The sequence below is a fragment of the Andrena cerasifolii genome, chromosome 2, assembly GCF_050908995.1.
Source record: "Andrena cerasifolii isolate SP2316 chromosome 2, iyAndCera1_principal, whole genome shotgun sequence".
In the NCBI taxonomy this organism is placed as follows: domain Eukaryota; kingdom Metazoa; phylum Arthropoda; class Insecta; order Hymenoptera; family Andrenidae; genus Andrena; species Andrena cerasifolii.
In genome coordinates this window covers 1981933-2002287 of record NC_135119.1, presented here as the reverse complement: position 1 = coordinate 2002287, position 20355 = coordinate 1981933, and the positions used below count along the sequence as shown (strand labels likewise).

At 41.1% G+C, this 20355-nt stretch overlaps 1 protein-coding gene across 6 annotated transcripts in view; it reads left to right on the top strand.

The window, feature by feature from the left end:
- Window positions 1-20355, top strand: part of LOC143378484 (dual 3',5'-cyclic-AMP and -GMP phosphodiesterase 11) — a 348802-nt gene that overhangs the window by 254766 nt on the left and 73681 nt on the right. For 4 of the 6 annotated variants that reach the window (XR_013088275.1, XR_013088273.1, XR_013088271.1 and 1 more), the window contains one exon: window positions 9866-10109. Coding sequence is in view for 1 of the 6 variants with exons in the window: in XM_076830260.1 (XP_076686375.1) it covers window positions 9866-10109 (244 nt within the window). In the remaining 5 variants the exon portion in view is untranslated. The remainder of the gene's footprint in view (window positions 1-9865; window positions 10110-20355) is intronic. The other 2 variants (XR_013088274.1, XR_013088272.1) reach the window with 1 other exon arrangement.

Genomic DNA, 20355 nt, shown 5'->3' with positions numbered 1-20355 from the left:
ATTCTACGAAACAATAAAAGGAAAATTGAATAGCGGCGATTGTTATTGCATTCCTCAAATTTCGTTGAGTGCAAAATTTTTTTGTAATTATTTAAAGTTAAAGTTCAAATCGCCACGGTTTAATGTTATTCGATTAAGCTGAATCTTTACACATTACTATATTAAATCAAATGAAACAAAATTAAGGGGGGGGGGGGGGTCCCACGGAAAATTTGATTTTTTTTAGTTAGTAAATAAGTGGCATCCTAATGAATGTTTACAAAAAAGTGTGGGAAATACATTAAAAACGAACTAATTTTCTTTTCCACCATTTGTTCGTTATATCATCCACTTTCGAATATGTTGTATAAGAAAATTATATTTTGTTAAATAATGACTGTAACTATTTGATATTTACAAAGACTATTTTTATTATTGCAACAAAGAAACGAATTATAAACTATTTAATAAACTATTTTAATACACTAGTTATTTGTAGTTTATGAATATTGTTTATACTTATTTATAGTAGGTCCCGATTAGTGCGAGTAATAAGTCCCAGAATCCCTCAGAAGTCAGAAATTAAAACGAGTCGATTCCTGGCAGACCGTCCACAGAACCTCGCGTGATAGACGAGAATGCCGTTTTTCTAATTGATTGCCAAGAATGGGGTGGTCTAAGTAGTATTTTGTTCAACGGTGTACCTAAATAGTGTGTAACTATAATATAGTATATATCTATCCATATAGCCAGTTTATTCATTGATTCATAATTAATTAAGGTGAAAATTATAATTTAATTACATCATGATGTGAATTTGAATATTAATCAGTTTTTGACTTCCAAGATGGACATAAACTATTCACATATGAAGGAAAACAAATTAACATACAATTGTTTTTTAATTGTGTGTTTCTTTCGAAAATGAGCTGTGTGACGTTTGCAAATGTGCACTGAATCTGCACTTTAAGAAAGCTCAGTCCATAAATTCTATAATCCTCCGCTCTTACCCAGATGTGTCTAGATTAAATTTTTCACGTTGGGTCGCGATACACCAGTAATTATTGAAACTAGAAGAAGAACTACAAGTTATATTAATACATTGTCGGTTGCTAAAATGAAGATAGTAAAGCAAATTGCATTAGGATGCCCTTTAATTCGTTGAATCTATTAATATAATCTTCGTTTGGTACACGAACTAATTGTAAATTCGATGTCAACTTGTTGGTCACTTATTATTAGTTCAAGCGTATGTACACATACGTATATAAAATCTGTTTGAGTTTTTATTTCCTATGCATCCAATGCGTAGTAAGCAGTTGATGCATTACGTTTATGTAAATACGAATAGTTGTACTTTTATTCAGTAAGACACATTGAGAAAAGTGCATAGACTTCCATGTTAGTTGAAAAGAAAATTGTTTAAAAAAATTATGAAAATTCTTATTACTTTAAAAAAGAAACCAGGTATCTTTAATTGACCAGTAAAAAAGCACAAAACGACCGATATAATGTTTGGTTTATTACAAATATTTTAGCAGACCATTTCGCATAGCTATTGTTAAAAAAACCGCGAAAGCACATTAAAACGAGCCGAGGGACTAAAAGAAAGAGAAAATCTATGAGGGAAACTTGCTCTGACAATCAGTTATGAAATCGAGAGGCATGAGGGATTATAAAAAATTTTATTATTCATTATCCGCTCTGTATTACATATCATCTTGGATTATTTCCAGAACTGCCTCCGAAGACGGCAAATAGCCGTAACGCGATAATGAGGTAGAGCGTTAATCGTTTATTTTGAATCGGGTTAACTGTAGAAATGAAATATACGAAGACAGAAAGAAGCTTTAGTTGTGCAACCAATTTGCTTAGTTTAATATGCTTGCCAATTTCTCGTGGCACTTAATTTCAACTAAACATTTCGGCCATTCAAGCAAAGATCGTCTACTGCAAGCAACACGCCACGTAATTGCTGACATGCAATTTAGGGAGGAAATACAAGCAGGTGACGGAGAATCAAACTTTTTACCAAGTATAACACGATTATATCTATTATTTCTTCTGAATCGTGTAAATGCATTACCGAAAAAAACTAAAGAAATTTTAACGAAGCACTGCTCAACAATTGATAATATATTTATACTCGTGCATAACCTCCTCAATGTATCACCCTGCTTTTTTAAATTATTCATTTCAAATTTCATAGATAAAAAAGTGGTATTTTTCAAACATCGCAATTTATAGCACGTACTACTTAATTCTGATATGCAATAAATACCGATTATCTAAAGATTTTTTAATAAAATTTACGTTAAAATATGGGTATATCTAGCGGTAAAGGTGTTATATGTGTCTTGCATGCAACATTGGTGATTTCACTTGGCACTAGAACATAAAAAAAAGAACATAGTCAAAATAAACTTTATACTTGAACAATGGCCATGATTTGTCATGAAATGTAAGCGTATTCTTTGTTAAAATATTTACTTTTAATATAAATATAATTGTTTGGTCGACAACCAAGTGCTGCCAAACTACATATATTTATTTGTACATCCACTGACACAGTAGTTTACAATTAATTTACAATGCAATTATATAAGATTTGTTACAATATAATTTTATTACAAAATACTAGCGAGTATAATAATACTGGAAAATTACTTACTAGGTACATAGTTCCCATGGTATTTGTTCCTTGAAACCATTTGCTGTTTTGTATATTTCTTCAAAATCTAACAAGATGACCTGTTTCTGGTGAACCACTCTGCGTGATATAAATAACGTAGCTCAATCAAGAAAAATAATTGTTTCTTTGCATTTTGAGGAAAATATTTCACAGAGCTGTTGCATACAGATTGAAACGTTCAGACGTGTCTGTTGAACCTATTGATAGTTGAGGATATAGAGGGACTCTGGACTCTTATAAAAATTGTTTGCATTCTGTTAAGGAACTAAGGTCGTGTTCAGATATATTGGCCGGTGAGTTTCGTGAGGGGTATTCTCCCACCACACCGCTTGCCTGCCTCGGTGCTCGTTTTCTCTACGTTCTCACTCTCTCTCGGGCTAGGCCTGCTCGTCGCGCGGTGGGGATTCGGTGCCCGTGAGGTACGTATACACGTAGCGAAGCATCCCCACCACTTTCTCGTTTCTTTCTCGCACTCGCCTTCGCAGAATAAGAGCGAGTCAGAAGTGGTAGGGATAGCGCCAAGCTCCTGACGTGTAGGCCAAACCGAGTTCTTAACGTAGAAATACACACATCAGAATAGATGTGCGTTAGGTCCGAAAAAATTCAGGAGTTTTATTGGCAAGAACATTGATTCTTTCTCGATAGCTTCATCTCGTATTGGTCTGCGCATAGCTTCGTAACGCACACAACTACTACGCTAAGAATAAACAACAGCCACACGGCTTCGTTCAGGCGGAGCCGAGTAGCGTTCCCGCTACCACACCATACCCTTCGGGGGCCCAGCAACTTCAACTGCCAATCCACGATCGCCAGGTGGTGGTGGCTGATTCCTCCTCGCGCGCTGCTCGCGAAACCGAACTCACCGGCCAATATATCTGAACACGACCTTAGTTTCTGATCAGTTTAGAGGGCTTCCCGCTTTAATATTTATTTTTAACATAATAAAACTTTAAACCATAGACTTTTTTATACCAAAAGATGAATTTATGTTTAATCTTTAAGGAAAAATTTTAAAAAGTTGAAAAACAGTATAATTTAATTCTTTATAAGGTATGGAATAATAAGGTTAGTGGGAACTAGTTTTTGATCATAGACAATACCTGGGAACTAATTTTTTATCAGGTTGAGGAACTAGTTTTTAATCATCTAAAATACGTGGGAACTAATTTCTCATCACGTAAGGAACATGACGACAACACGCACAGATTATTTATTCTAATTTATATCCTCTAGAGCTTATTTTGAGTCTTCTTCGCTATAGATGACGAAAACTCCAAATTAAACACAAAATTAGTTTGCGTTGAGCCTAGAAGGAAGAATGGGAAGTTTGAGAAATAGTGTAAGTAGAAAAGAATGGAGTTTATAAATCAGGAATAGCTAATTAAACTTTGGAATAATCCTACGACAAAAAAGTTTGTTCTACAGCTTTAAACCCGTTTTTTAAACGAGATTTTCAGAACTCGTGTTTGCTTTACTTTCTGAGCTATGGCAAATATGACCTTTAAATTTTGTATGCAGCTTTGTCTTTTATGTACTTAGTCATCGTGTGAACGTTGAATTTATTTGAACGAAAAACGTACGTTTACTATTACCAAAAATATCACTGAATTTTAATAAAAATAAGAAGAATAAAAAATGTCTTACATTCTCTCTTTAATTTGTCAACAAATTACAGGTTCGGACGACACACAGAAGTGTAGATAAATAATTCTAGCTCAGAGAATTTTTATATGGATCGACAGTTCAGATTACAGGACTTGCATCATGACTCTATCGCATTATCCTCGATATCAAGGCCCGCAATTAAACCACTTTGATTATTATTCAGTGTAAAATTGTGGCAAATATAGTCGATAAATATTGTTAACTTAATTTGTTTTGTAAATTGATTGGGTTGTTATCTGGCACAAACCACGTGAGTAGAAATAGGGTCCGAGGCCCTTTTAACATGTTCGCTACCACCGTGTAACTGGAAAACAGATAGCCACGAACTACCGTTACATTATCAAGGGTCTTAAAGGCTTAAAGGCTCCATACCTACACGTTGAAATCTATATCGATACATGTATCGATACAGGCCGCGACACATGTGTCTGAGATTTGTGTCAAATGCAAACACATACACCTTCAAGCGGAATAGTGAGACACCAGTTCAGTTCAAAACGCGGTTTCATGGAATTTCCTGATAACATTCTTAAGACTGCCGGGGGACTCTGCCGGTAGACCCAGCCGAGATACAGGGTTCGATCAAAAGAATCGTATTGTACTGACTACATATATTTTCTACTATTTACAGTTCTTACTACACTAGATATCGATGAATTTCTTACTATTCTTTAAACGTTGTGAATGTCTCCGGTAATGAGATGCTTGTCGGTGGGACGGAGAAGGCATATGATGCAAACTCAGTGGGGTGTCCGGGTTTGACGAATAAACAAGAGCGGGTAAAAAGTAATAATGCTTATTAGCAGAACAGGTGTCCGGTGAGCGCGTACGGTGGTGGCGCAGCGGAGGAGCTACGGTGCTTTTCTTAGTGACTGTCGATTCGAGCGCTATGGCGGTGTCGCGTCAATTCGCGTTGGCGGCGACGACTTTGGCGAGCTTGGGGAATTTAGGAGGTTGGATTCTATCACGTTCTGCCCGGGACAATACGCTTCTGGCCTACTAGGCGCAGAGACATAGGTAGTGGCACAACAGTTCTCTCAGCTTATTTCGAAGGGAGGCTGGTAATGGCACAGTTGTGGCTATGGCCGACACTGGCACACCTCAGGAAGTCAAAAGTGTGAGCGTCTTGATTTGCTGCTTGAAGCGGTATAGCTATTATGCACGAAAGCTGCTGATCCCGATCACCGCGGCCTTTATATCTATGCCACGGTATATTTTCGCCTGCGAGTATAGCCGAGGGGCCGCAGGCCGCCTAGTGACCGCAGCGCGAACTCAGCCTATTGTTTCAGCGCCGTGCGTTGAGCGGCGCGTGACGTTATTTCGTCACACCGTATCGGTGCACGGATGGTTGGCGGAGCCATGGAGTCCGGGCCGTATCCGGTCATTCCATTGACTAGGTACGGGACTACTATCGGTTGAGACCTCGGCGGTGTCCGGTCGTCTCGCCGGAGTATAGAGCATAGCGTGGGCACTATCCGGCCACTCCATGGTGCAGGGTACGGTACAGTGATATGATCGTACGAGACTCGGGCAATGTCCAATCCTCTCGTTGATTATATCGGAAACTATGGATGCACACGCTTAAAGGTGTCCACCACGGTCGAACCCGGGCAGTTTCCAGCCATTCGCCTGAAGCGGTGAGAGGGCTTCTTAAGGGCACTCCCCGGTCAAATCGCGCGGGGATAATATCACCTATTGACATTTATGATTTTTTTCTAGAAAAAAGTATACAATGTATGGGTCTAAAACTTTTTGCACTTTATTCTGCTACAAATCTAGAGTATAAAACAATTTTTTTATTTCATTTTTGCCGACTACTGCCTCTGATATGCATTGCGTGCTGCATCGTTGTAAAAAGAAGTGGCCTGGACTATCGCCAGGATAACTTTAGACAAAATAGTATGATGTATTCATCTTGATTTTTATTACTGAATGGTTGCTGATCAATAATAATGTCAGAATCTTCTATTCATAACAGCTCTTCACTTACTGTCACATCATTACTTAAAACTATATGTTGATCTATATCTAAACTTACATTTTGTACATTTGCTAATTGTAGATTTAAAGTAGAGTTATCTTCACTACTTAAAGTAGTTTGCTTTGCGCTTTGCGTGAGCGAGCGTTCAGATGAAATCGTGGCTACTCAACGCATGTGCGCCACGGTTAGATAGCCAAGCACGGCACGAGCCTTTTTGCGTCCTAGGCGAACTTGTCTAATTGCGCCCTTTATTATAATACATTTATTTGAGATTATTGATGACCTTACTTTGAATTTTTATTCGTAGTTTAAAACAGTTGCAGTACAATTTGTAGTATTTCATTTAAAAGTTTATTTTCAACAATGCCAACAATGAAACGGCCATTTTGCGTCCCTTGCCAACCTTACGCCCTAGGCAGTTGCCTAATTTTTCAGAGTAAAGTCATAAATAAACTCAAATAAATGTATTATAATAAGGGGCGCAAAGACTTGAGCCGGGCTTGCGTCAAGCTTTCGCAGAAGCCGTTTTCGTGTTTACGATGAGTGCTCACGACTATCGCGCACGCAAAGGAGGGAGTGTCAGGTGTCAGAAACACGGAGCGAGACAAAATATCAACGTGTCGTCTGTCTCATTTCATCTCGCTCTCGCCTTCGCCGGACTAAAATGAGACAGAAGTAGTGGGCATAGCGGAAAGTCCTCATCGTGTACGCCAGCGCTGTCCAAGGTCGCTCCCGCGGGAGCTTGGGGTTCTCCCACTCTCGTCCGCGTTGTCAGGGATACCGCGCAACGCTAACCGCAAAGACGCTAGCCTGTCATGGCAGCCTTCTTAGCGTCGCGCGGTCTCCTTGACAACGGAAAGCACGCTATGCGAGAGAAAAAGGAAGGAGAAGCAGGCGCGTGAGGGGCCTCTACGCTGGACCTGTGATGCCAGATCGGGGACGGGTTCCCTCGAGAATTTCCCCTACCTCGCGCACACTACGCCGGAACTGCGTATCCGTGACTTGGACTCCGAAGCGCCGAGCTCACGGACACGCTGCTCCGGCGTAGTGTGCGCGAGGTGGGGGAAATTCTCGAGGGAACCCGTCCCCGATCTGGCATCACAGCGCTGGACAGCGCTGGTGTACCCCAAACCGAGCGCTCAGCGAGGAAGTACTGTATTCATAAAACGTTTGTCCAGTCATCCAGCCATTGTCTGTTACACCAATACCCCATTCTTTCGGCATTTTTCTTGTTATATTAAATGGCACTCGTTTGTACGCATGCACGACCATTGATGGAACCATTTTGACAACAGCGTTGATCATAAATAGCGGTGTTAGGCATTCCTTTTCTACACCATTTACAACATAACATACCGATTTTTAACCATTTTTCGCCAATACATGACCAGTTTCTGGACACAATAAAAACCCACTTTCATCACAATTATACATCCTTGTTGCATCAATTCCGTTCAAACTATTTTTGTCTAAATAAATTGGCGCAGCGGAAAACCAGCTACGCAACTTTTCTTCTGTTGCAAAAGCACGTGTGTATGTAAAATTTTGGACTAATTGTGTGGATGTTGTAGGGTGTCTCCGCAAAAAATATTTATACCAGTGCTGGCCTGGTCTGTTCTCAACAAAAGGTGTTTTTCTTTTTAATTGTACCACTACGTCTCTAGCACTGTCCACAAGTTGATCTTTAGTAACGGGGAACCCACGTTCCCTAAGATAAAAGATCCACTTAACGAGCTTTTCTTCTTCTTTTTTCGTCGAATAAGTTGACGAAATTGCATCATCTATAGGCACAATACCTTTTGTTTTAAAATAAATGGTTGATTTTGGCACATGATACTTCTAACTGGCATATTGTAATGATGTGCATGCTTTATAGGATTCTACAGCTGCACACACATCTTTCTGACTATAGTCCTTCTTCTTTATCTTCTTTATCTTCGGTATGACTTTATATGTCTGAAAAAATTTAGAATGAGTTAAAAAAATTAATTAAAAATATAATATAAATTTTTAGGTTATGTTAATATTATGACGATTTTAAGATTAATTATCCTAATAATTCTTGAACAGTATTATATTTTTGTATACTTGCTATTAACGTAAATATGTAGGACACAAAGAAATACTTACGTTGGTACAATAAACCATTAAACACGCGTTTAATATTGTAATTGGATCGTGTAATTTTCAATTCTTCAATATTTAATAAATCCAAAACAACTGTACTATTGCAAAAATGATAAAATAATAATTAATTACAACCTTACCAACAAGGTAACCTTAACTTAGGTAAGAAGCGAGATTGAAAGTGCTGAAGCTTTACTGTACAATAATATTTTTACATGATATAACTATTCAGTTATGTAAGCTTATAATTGTATCTGTATAAAGCTAATACATTTTGCAATTATATTTCGATCAGTTTAAACTTTGAAAATTAGTAAAACTGTTATTATTAACAATATTACTTTTCAATTTTTAATTATTGGGCCTTGTTTAACCCCTTCACGACCGCGGACGAGATTTCCCGCGACACGGTGTCTGTCGTACGATACCACGGACGAGTTATCCCGCAACATTATGTCGTTCGTACAATACCATGGCCGAGTTATCCCGCGTGTTTATTTACCAAGATAGGAGTTCTAATTTGAAGAAAAGTCAATTTACAAAAAATAACATGTATTTCATTTATTATTCGCTAAGATGTTTTGTAAATTAATTTTTCTTCAAATTAGAACTTCTATCTCAGTAAATAAACACGCGGGATATCTCGTTCGTGTCATCGTACGACAGATACCGTGTCGCGGGATATCTCGTCCACGGTCGCGAAGCGGTTAAGCACTGGGCTATTTACCTTACGAATAAAGTTGCATACCATATCATTACAATATCTCTGACTCAGTAGCGTGTGGTATGACCAAGATTCATTTGGGATGGTCATGATTTTGGACTTTTGTCCCGCTAGACCATCAATACCGACCACTATGCGCCGGCGCGTACAACTGATAAGTGTGCCTAGACCTTTAACTTACAAGGACGGGTCCGCGATTCGGACAAGCGCTTTCATCCCCACTACCATTTTAAGCTTACTTAGGACGTGGGACCGGGTAGACAATGTAACACTAGCCAGTAAGAAATGAAAAACGTCAAGTACCGTATTTTTCATCGGATCTTTACGAAAGTGGCACCAATCAATTGCTTGTGTTTTTCCGATGAAAAGAATATCGAACACGACATAATTCGGGCATCTCAAAACCCACCCAAGGGGATTCTCAAGTAGGGAGAGTGAATGCCACTTCTAATACACAATTTTGTCCTCAAAAGTCGCCCTCACGCGTATCAGACGCACGTAGGAAAATCTCAATAAATAATATTATGATACCAAAATTTCCTGTAAATAAATTATAGAGGACTTTAAAACGAACTGATTATTTTTCAATGTCAGTATTCCTGGGGATGATAGATCTTCGATATGGAAAAGGAATTTTAATTGAAATAAACATTTAAACATGAAGTAATGTGTAATGATGAGTTGTTTGTTTGTCAAGTAGGCCTGCACCTGCGGAGCATCGAAGAGCCGAGGATGACGGCGGAGACGGTAGCACCTTGTGCACAGGGGGTGCAGGGGGTGCAGAACGTTATGGCAGGGCAGGGCACATTGCAGCAGATGCCAGATGGAAAGTCCACCGGTGGCTACTATTCCTCGACTTCCGCTACCTACGACCCAGAATACGCCCGCATGGAAGCCTGGCTTGACGAACATCCTGACTTCGTCAACGATTACTTTCTCAGGTTCTTATTACGAAAAATACTACATTTTATTTCTTGAGAAATGTATATACAGTGTGTTTCCGAAATCGTGGTAAAATCAGAAAAGAGATGATTCCTAATGCAAACATGTAAAGCTCCATTTTCGAAGAAATCGAATTTGAAAACTCGTCTGATGCGCGCGCACCTGTCTAAAAATCAGCAGAATTGATCAGTAAATATGCTACAACTGTGTACTGAAACTCTCGTCTTATTTTCACGGTTTGAACTAGGGCGGTCGGTTCTACTGCGTGTGTAAGTCTGTATCTACGCGTGCCTCCTGCGTGTGCATACTAGGGGTAGCTGTACCGTGTCAGCTGTTTCGGCTTTAAACGGCGCGGCCCGAGAGTTCCACCGCTAATATTCAACTGTTAATATCTCGAGAACGAAGCCTCGGATCCCAAAACAGTAAAGGACTTTCCGATGCCTTCATGCATCAGGATGTTGCATGTTCCGAATTTGCCCTCAATTCTGGAACACCCAGTATGTAAACTCATTTATGCACAAAGAATTATCCCCTTTCCAGTTGGTCCACGATTTCGGAAACACCCTTGTTTGGGAATGTGGTAGTTCCACCTGCCGCCACTCATTCTAGCCGCAGCACCTTCCGGACAACGGAAGGCGATGCGGATCAACGATCAATGCGCCAATCAGCGCGCCGTCTCGATCGATCTACAACGTTCGAGGCGACGCGAAAGCGGAAGTTAATGCCATCATATCTTTTCGTCACTCCCGTGTTCCGGACGTATGTAGACGCACGGTTTTCTGTCGACAATCATTATTCGCGGTATTCTCTTATGTAATCAAGCTATTTACGCTCAATCTCAACGTGTATTTAGTGCAGATCTCGCTCTCACGCGTAATTATTGTAGTCACGTTTAAGACTTTCTCGAAAAAGGATTCCACGCATTAATATAATCATGGAGACGCCACACGGCGGTCAGCACGTGGTAATTCTCAACTCACTACTTACTTCATTGCAAGGCATATATTAATATAATTGTGCCTCGGTGCTCTCATACTCACAGTGAAGAAGAAAGGTGTATCAATAAAGTGACGTGGTGCATGTCACCGAATTTAGTGCCGTGATTATTGCGATCCTAACCCCACCTGCTTCCATCGCTCACGCTCAGATCCACTAGCAATCTAAAACAACCCTGTATGTACTTATTCACACAAAGCTTTTATTCAGCAAGAAAGTAGAAAAGATGTTATGTACAGCGTGGTAGCAAAAGGAATATATAATACCAACTAAAGTGGTGCGCGAGTGTCACGTAGCGGTACGCACGGACGACAGCGTCATAATAATAGGGCGCCGCTAATCCCACGAACGTATAAACAAAAAAAAATAAATTAGACACATTAATTATTCTTAATACTTCCACTAATTCTGTGCCTATTTTCGGAAAATAATAATTCTATGACATTGTAGCAGTAAAACAAAATTATATACGATTTTGTATACCAAGCAACGGACAAATATTTTGAAAATTAGCTTTAGGTAAGCCTTTTGTAAAAACATCAGCTACTTGCTCGGCTGAGGGAAATAATAATGGGCTCGGTAAGGGAACATACTTAATATCTATAATGTTTTCTTCAAACTTTTCTCTTATAACATGATAGGCAACCTCAATATGTTTTGAACGTCTGTGAAAACCTGAGTTGTTAATTAACTTTATGGCACTTTGGTTATCGACACATAAGATAGGTCCACTGTCTTGTTTCTCATCAATTTCTGAGGTCAGCTGTCTCAACCACAGTACTTCTCTTGTTGCATTCGACGCAACCACGTATTCAGCCTCTGTTGTAGATAGGGAAACCAGCTTCTGGCGCTAACATGTCCAAGTAACTGGTCCTCCACTCATCAGGAAGACGTACGCTTTCGTGGAGCGTTTCGTTTCCGGATCATTTGCATAGTCCGCGTCGGAATATCCGATGAAAGTTCCATTTTTATTGTCTCTTACATATTTGATTCCAAGGGTACTCGTTGCCTTAAGGTATTTGAAAACACATTTTACTACAGTCCAATGACTTCTGGAAAAGTTTGTCAGAATTCTCCTCAGCACATTGACAGCAAACATGATGTCAGATCGTGTGGTAACTGCCGCAAAAATTAGTGATCCAGTTGCCTCTCTGTATGGAACATTATTCTCAAAGTTGGCATCCGTTTCTCTCGCAGGCCGTACTAACACCACATGTGAATCAGCTGGTGTACCGTTAGTATGTGCGTCTTGTAGATTGAACCCCTTGAGTAGACGATTGATGTAGCTTGTTTCGTGTATGAAGATTGAACCATCTCTTGGGTCCTTTGAAATCTCCAATCCCAAGTAATATCCAGGATCACTGACTGTCACCTCGAAGACACGTTTTAATTCATTGATGACCTTTGAGTCTTATTATCATCAGCCACAATAAGACCACCATCCACTAACAAGGCGAAGATGGCTTTCCTCTCCACAAACTCGGCAAGATAGACGCATTTGTCAGCTTGGCACTGTCGAAAGCCCATATTACGAAGAAAATCGTCCACCGGTTCCAGCAATGAGGGGCCTGCTTGAGACCGTAGAGAGCCTTTTTAAGCTTGCATACCAAATTTGTAGTCTTCGTTACGCCATTAGAAGCACTATATACACTTCCTGCTCCAGTATACCATGAAGGACGGTCGTTTTTATATCAAATTGAGACATCTTTAAGTTTCTCTTTACCGATAGCGCAAGTAGGACCCGATTTGGGTCGTATCTCGTGGTTGGAGGAAAAGTCTCTGTATAATCGACTCCTTCTACTTGTGATAATCCTCTTGCGAGAACCCTAGCCTTGTAATGTTGAATGCCCCATCTGGATGTCTTTACCTTACAAAATCGTCTATTTCTTCGTTAATAACTGCCACCCTTTGACTCAGGGTCACTAATCGCTTCATTGTAGGACTGCGGTACATCTGTTTCAACTAGATTTTGTTGTGCCCAGGCAACTCCCAAGCACACGCGTTCTACACACTACTATACATTATACATATTATATTACTCAAGAACGCTTTCGAGACGTTTTTAAGTTAAGGCAGTCGGGAGGCAACCGCGAATCTACGAAATCAGCAAACATGCAAGCGCTTCGACGTGACCATATATGGTAAAGCGAAGCGACGACACCACGCCTAATAGCGAAACAAAACCGATTGACTCGGCAAGTCGGGAGACTCGAGATCCGACCATCGACCGGGTAACACGGCTAAAACCTACTTGTACACCTTTGTCTAGTTTAGTTGTTTTTGAATAAAGACTTAGTCTTTGAGTTTAAACAAACATGGTGCAGTTCACCCGGTGGATTCTTATCCTTTAATCACTCCCGAACCCCCGATTAAGCCAGATCCCCTACCAGCCTTACGAGCCATCACGCAGGGCACAACAATTTGCTTCGTAGCGATCTGGTGGACGCAGCAATTCTCTCGAGCGCAGCACAGGTCCATTAGGTTCTTCCAGATTACCTTCGTTTGCTTCTTCTTCTTCAGACTGTTGTCCGCCTACTTCTGGTAGCGAGTCATTCTCATACTCTGATGCGTTGTGAATCAAGGTTGTCAACCTGGTAAGGTTGACGCCAGTAGTTTCATTAAAAACGACATGCTTTGATACTGTAATATTCTTAGTCACTGGATCAAGTAACCTATAATTCGTGGAATTGTTTCCGTTTCCAAAATGAATCAACCTTTTTCCTTTCACTTCATGTTTGTTGCATTCTTCTTGAAGTATTAGTGTGAATGCTTCAGTGTCAAATAGCCTGATATGACCAAGAGTAGGTTTTCTACCATTCCGAATTTTAAATGGTGTTGTGTCCGGCGTCTGGGTCGATGGAGTTCTGTTTAGAATATAGACTGCAGTATTAACTGCCTCAGCCCAAAGATTTTTGGGCAAATTCTCTGTGTGCAGCATGGATCGATCGCTTTCTACAACTGTTCTGTTTCCCCTCTCCAGTCTAGCGTTTTCCTCAGGTGTATATGGTGCAGTCGTCTCATGCTCGATTCCGTGAGTCGATAAGAAGTCGCGAAATTTCTTGTTGACAAATTCAGTTCCATTATCGGAACGCAGGACCTTCATCAGTTGACAAAATTTATTTGTGCTCAAATTTGCGTATTTCTTGAAGCAGTTGAAGTTATCTGATTTGTGTTTCATAAACATAACCGTTAGATAGGCCGAAGCATCGTCCTTGAACAGAATATAATACACTGCTCCATTGATTGACAGAGTTTTCATGAGACCACGCAGGTCGCAATAAGTAATCTCGCCGGGTACAGTCTTTCTCCGCAAATTAGTAGGAAACGAACATTTATGTTGTTTGCCATACCGATAACCTTCGTGGAAGAAACCACCATTATTTAACACATCGACGCCCTCTACTAGATTATTTTTCACCATCTCACACAGAAATTTTACGTTCACATAACTAAGGCGTTAGTGCCAGAGTTTTACTACGCGAAACAGTATTTCCTTCCGGAACGACAGCCGTGCGGAACAGCATTCTGTATAGGTTGTTCGCTTTGCGAATCGCGCACGTCACTAATCTTTGTCCATCAAACACCTCAGCGGAGTCATTTTTCGCCATTTTTCGCCAGAACTCCATTGGAAAACAAATTTCTGCTGAGATCTGGAATATATAAAACACTTGTAATCGTTGACTCATACCAGTCTCCACCGATGAATTTCTCTATTTTGACAGTGCCGATACCCTTTGTTGGTAGTCCTTGTTCTTTGGCCACAGTGACATCGTCATATTTGTCGATTTGCTTGAACTCGCTGAAATACTCGCGACGGTGAGACATAAGTGCAGACGCGCCGCTGTCTATTATCCATTTGTCTTCACTTTTCTCTGGCATCACATGCAGAATCCTGCTGCACTTCACATTGAAGGCCGACTGGTTATACTGCCTAGGCTTTTGGTCAGCGTCATCTTTCCTAACGCTGCGGCAGCTGCGAGCAAAATATCCCTTTTTGTGGCATTTATAGCAGGTCACCTTGCGAACATCAACCTTTCTTGATCCCAACTCAACCTCACTTTTAGTTTTAGTCTTGGCGTCGCCTCTTTAGTTTGACGAGGCCGGAAATGCGGATTCTTGCTCTTCAATTGAGGCCAAACTAAGGTCGTGTTCAGATATATTGACCGGTCAGTTTCGTGACGGGTATTCTCCCACTATACCGCTTGCCTGCCTCGGTGCTTCTTTTCTCAACGTTTTCTGGCTCGCTCTCGTTCCATCTCACTCTCACCTTTGCAGAACAAGAGTGAGTCAGAAGTGGTGGGGATAGCGCCAAGCTCCTGACGTGTAAGCTAAACCGAGTTCTTAGCGTAGAAATACATACATCAGAATAGGTGTGCGTTAGGTCCGGAAAAAATCAGGAGTTTTAGTGATCAGAACATTGATTCTTTCTCGATAGCTTCATCTCGTATTGGTCTACGCATAGCTTCGTAACGCACGCAACTATTACGCTAAGAATAAAGAACAGTCTCACGGCTACGTTCAGGCGGAGCCGAGCAGCGTTCCCGTTACCCCACTACACCCCTTGGGGGCTAGGCAACTCCAACTGCCAATCCACGATCGTTAGGTGGTGGTGGCTGATTTCTCCTCGCGCGCTGCTTGCGACACCGAACTCACTGGCCAATATCCATTTATGTATCGAACTGCTTCTTTCATCGCATTCAAATGAACTTGCGGCGAGTTTTACATTACTATGATAATTGACTAATATTATATATAATATCTGGCCCTGTCCCCACCCCTAAATACATAACAGATCCTAACATTTCTTGGTATGAAGTTAAATCTACCTGTGGTGAATTTTCATTATGATCTAATTGTATACAGGGTGTTCGGCCACACGTGGGAATAAATTTAAGAGGTGATTCTAGACACCAGAATAAAACGAAAATCAAGTATAACGATTTTGCGGTTGAGGCTTCGTTTGTTAGTTACCTATAAGCGTTTAAACATTGCGTATATTCTGCCCAAAAGACAAACCCGTGTGCGCAGGTGCCACGCGGGTGAAGCTAGGAAAAGGGTCAAGCAGTGATAGTCAAAGCCACTGTCGCACGGAGTTACTCACTTCAGATAAACTGTGACGAAAATGACACTCGACATGGCCACACGATTCTGTGGCATTTAATCCACAATTAAAGGGTATCGTTGAATTAGACCAGACTTCCTTCTTGCTAAAATCAATTGTTTCCATTATATACACTGTAGTCAATTGTATTATTTGGAAACACACGCGCAGAAATTGCACTACCCAAATAATGTAAAAAATATCAGATCTTCTTCACTAAACCGTGTAAAAAAATTGAAAAAAAAAATTTACTCGCACTAAAACACGCAAAAGAATTTAATAGATACATCACATTAACCCGTACTAATACTCGTCAGGAAAAACAAGTTCACACGCACTCAGACAATTGAAACTAATAACTCTTACTGTAGCATGCAGAAAAGGAAGCTCCAGGAAACGCCGACCAACGAGAAGTTTCCGGAATACGCTTATAGGTCGCCCGTGAGCAGAGACGTGTGGGCCCGGGACCGCGGCTCGCGATGCCCGCGCTTAACGACGCGTCTGTTGATTTCTGCGGCTGCGGATAGCAATGATCGGATATAAATTAGAGACCCGCAAAGGCATTTTCTTCTTCACTGTTCTGAGAGAGAGAGAGGGCGAGGTACGACCATCAGCCGCTCTCGGGCAGCAGTAGGGACTCCGGCAGGAGAGTTCGGCGATAATACCTGGACGTCTGTCTGCAGAGAGTGAGAGCGCACTAGAGTCTGTTCCTGGACGCTCGACCGATATGGAGAGTTCAGCGTTAATACCTGGACTCCTATCGGTCGAGAGAGTACAGACCACCTCCTTAGACGCCCGAGTTTTAAGAGAGCAGAATGCGGGGGAATATTCATGTACACCCGTTCGATATGGAGAGTTCGGCGACAATACCTGGACGCCAATTGAACGGGAGAGTACAGTGTAGCCACTGGGCGCCTCATTCGAATAAAATCGAGTGCAGCATGCAGATTAGAGTCCCGTAAATTCTATAAACGTAGGGAAGCACAACGTCGAATTCTTGAAAATTTAGTCCTGTCCCGTCAATCAAACCATGTATTCGCACTTCATCCCAATAAACCTTGTCCGTCCAGCAATTTTCCTCGATTTCAATCCACGAAGGCTACATTACTAAATAAACTTGAAATAAGTTTTGCGACGTATATTCGCGGGTCGACTGAATGTTTGTCTACTTCGCGATGTGTCGATACTTGTTCACATAACTTAACACGGGCAGAGGCTGTGTTGAGTATGAGAATCACCAAAACGAAATGCGCGTTTATGAAGTGAGCGCGGCTAACCTGAACGAGTCGTTCCGCGAGCGGGTAGGTCCAAATTACTTTATAACACCAAATATGGCAGAAGGTTCGGAGTTGCTTTTTTCCCCCGTCTATTGTCACAGTGGATTACAGTAGATATTTTAAGCGACGGAAAAAAGAGCCTCAGGCGCTGGGACTCGAACCCGCAATCTCCAGACTCGTTGCACACTGATCAGCCGCCTTAGTCACAATGATCAACGTCGAATCTCTGAGATTCCTTATACTCCGTCGGTACATAACACACACAACACTGTCGGGGCGCCACCTATGTGCCACTCGCACCATAGGTCGTTCCCTAAATTCCGCAACTCTTACCATGTAATGGAAATAATGGATTTTAACGAGTAGCCAGGTCTGGTGTAATTCAACGATACCCTTCAGTTTTTGATTCAGTGTCGTAAAATCGTGTGGCAATGCTGATTGCCGCAAATTTCGTCGTAAAGTGTCTGAGGTAAGTGACAACGTGCGACAGTGGCTATAATCACTACTGCTCAACCGCCTCCACCCTACACCTAGCTTCTCCCACGAGCACCGCTGCACGCGGGATGCCTGCTTTTTTAGACATACATATCTGTAGAGGTCTAACGGAATGAGAGAGTGTGTGTGACGACGGCATGAGCTGACTGAGCGCGACGTTGGGCGACGGCGCCCGAGCGACGAGCGAAGTTAGTCGTATTGAGTCGCATGGCGAGACCGACACGTGGGTTATGGCGTTCTTGTAATAATTAGTTCTTCTATGTATTCCTTTGTGGTATTCTTTTGTTATTTTGTCACTTACATAATAAACTCATTTATTTTTAATCCTATATATCTTTAAACACTTATAACTAACAAACGAAGCCTCAACCGCACTATTCGTTATTCTTGATTTTCGTCTTATTCTGGTGTCACTCTGTATATCAGTGCCTCGACTCCACGTGTAAATACGTTGACGCTGAAAAATATGTTCGATAGTGGATGTATACAAAGGCAATTTCTGCAGAATAATATAAGAAAAAATATTCGAAATGAAATTTATTTCGGTTTTAATATACTTCTCACAAATTTTTGTAATCATTTACAATTGTTTTTACGTATTAAATACATATATTCTGCATATACGTTTATCTATTGTTAGTATTTTCATAAAAATATAAACATATATTACACTAGCAAAATACATCCGCGCTTCACTTCGGGTCTAACAGATATTAACGACACCATGAAAACACATTTCATCCCTTTTTACCCCCTTAGGGGTTGGTTAGGATAAAATCCTGAAATTGATTTTTAGGCATTTGTGTGGATAATCTTTGTGAGTAAGAAGCAAGTTGATATCTAATCGGGCCTAAGAGATTAGGGAGTCGGGGAAAACACATTTTACCCCTTTTCACCCCCTTGGGGATAGAATCTCCACAAATCCTTCCTTAGTGGGTAAAACAATGTACCTCCCAAATTTCACGTTCCTAGGTTAAACCGTTTGAGCTGGGCGTTGATGAGTTTGTCAGTCAGTCATTCAGTCAGTCTATTAGTCAGGTCTTCTTCTTTTATATATGTAGATAGACTAGATTAAAGTACCCGGCGTTACCCGGGTAAAGCTTTGATTGCCACAGAGTGTCAAGGGGGTGAAATAAAGATGAAGGGGAGGGATGTCCAGATTTCATGGTAGTCTATATGTTCCACAGAGTTTAGAGAGTAATTATGCAATATTTGGTCCAGATCGGTTAAAAAAATGGGGGTAAAAACTATCCTATAGGTTATTCCCAGTCCTAGACTACGTGTATACAAAATTTTAGAAAGATCCGTTACGCTACGCAGTTGCGACGTGATTGAGTAACAAACATACAAACATCCAAACATCCACACTTTCGCATTTATAATATTAGTAGGATTAGTAGGATTTGTGGTCATATACTGTTTTTCATACAAAATGTTATGGCCCTTTAACGTAGTTTAGGCATTTAGTAATGTGTACAGTATTTTTCGCTTCTTTTTGCCGGGAATGCGGCGAAATGGAACGGGAGCAGGTCGGGGTTTCGTGTACATGCTCGCGTCCATCGCGTAAGCACGTCGCGCACACGAGGGATGGAATAGCTATCAGGCGTCCGAGAGATGGACCGAGACAAAGTATCAACGCGTCGCCTGTCTCGTATCGTTCCCCGTTCGCTTTTACTCCCTTTGACACGCTTTCGTTCCATCTCGCTCTCGTCTTCGCGGAACGGGAGTGAAACAGAAGTAGTGGGGATAGCGCCGAGATCTTAACGCGTGGGTCTGGCCGGGCTCTTGACTACATGTATACTGTATACATCTCCTACAGGAACTACGCAATCAAGCGGGATAAAAAGTATCCTATGTGTTATTCCCGGTCCTAGACTACATGTATACCAAATTTCGGAAAGATCTGTTGTGTCGTTGCGACATGATTGAGTAACAAACATCCAAACATCCAAACACACTTTCGCATTTATTATATTAGTAGGATTACATACTCACACTACGCAAAAAGGACCGGTCACGGTCGCATGATATTCAGTGGCGTTGCCTGGTTTGCGCCCCAGAAGATAGAACCTCGTGTTATAGTTGGAAATGCCGCCGCCTTTCGAGGTTTTTTCACTTTGTCAGTGCGGGCCTGTGCCAGATTCATTTGCACTTGGTCTGCTTTTTCAGATACTTTCCAATGGTATAAACCAGGGATCGAAAAAGTTCTGGAATTCTCGTTTTTAAAAAAAGTCTGTTAGGACTTATATGCTTCGTTTAAGAAAATATCTGTTCCTGTGGAATTTTTATTGAAGGAAATGTTACCCTTAAGGCACGGTTAAACATGTGCAACGGCGCGCATTGCGTGGCCGAACGCTGTGCGCAGCGAAACCCGCG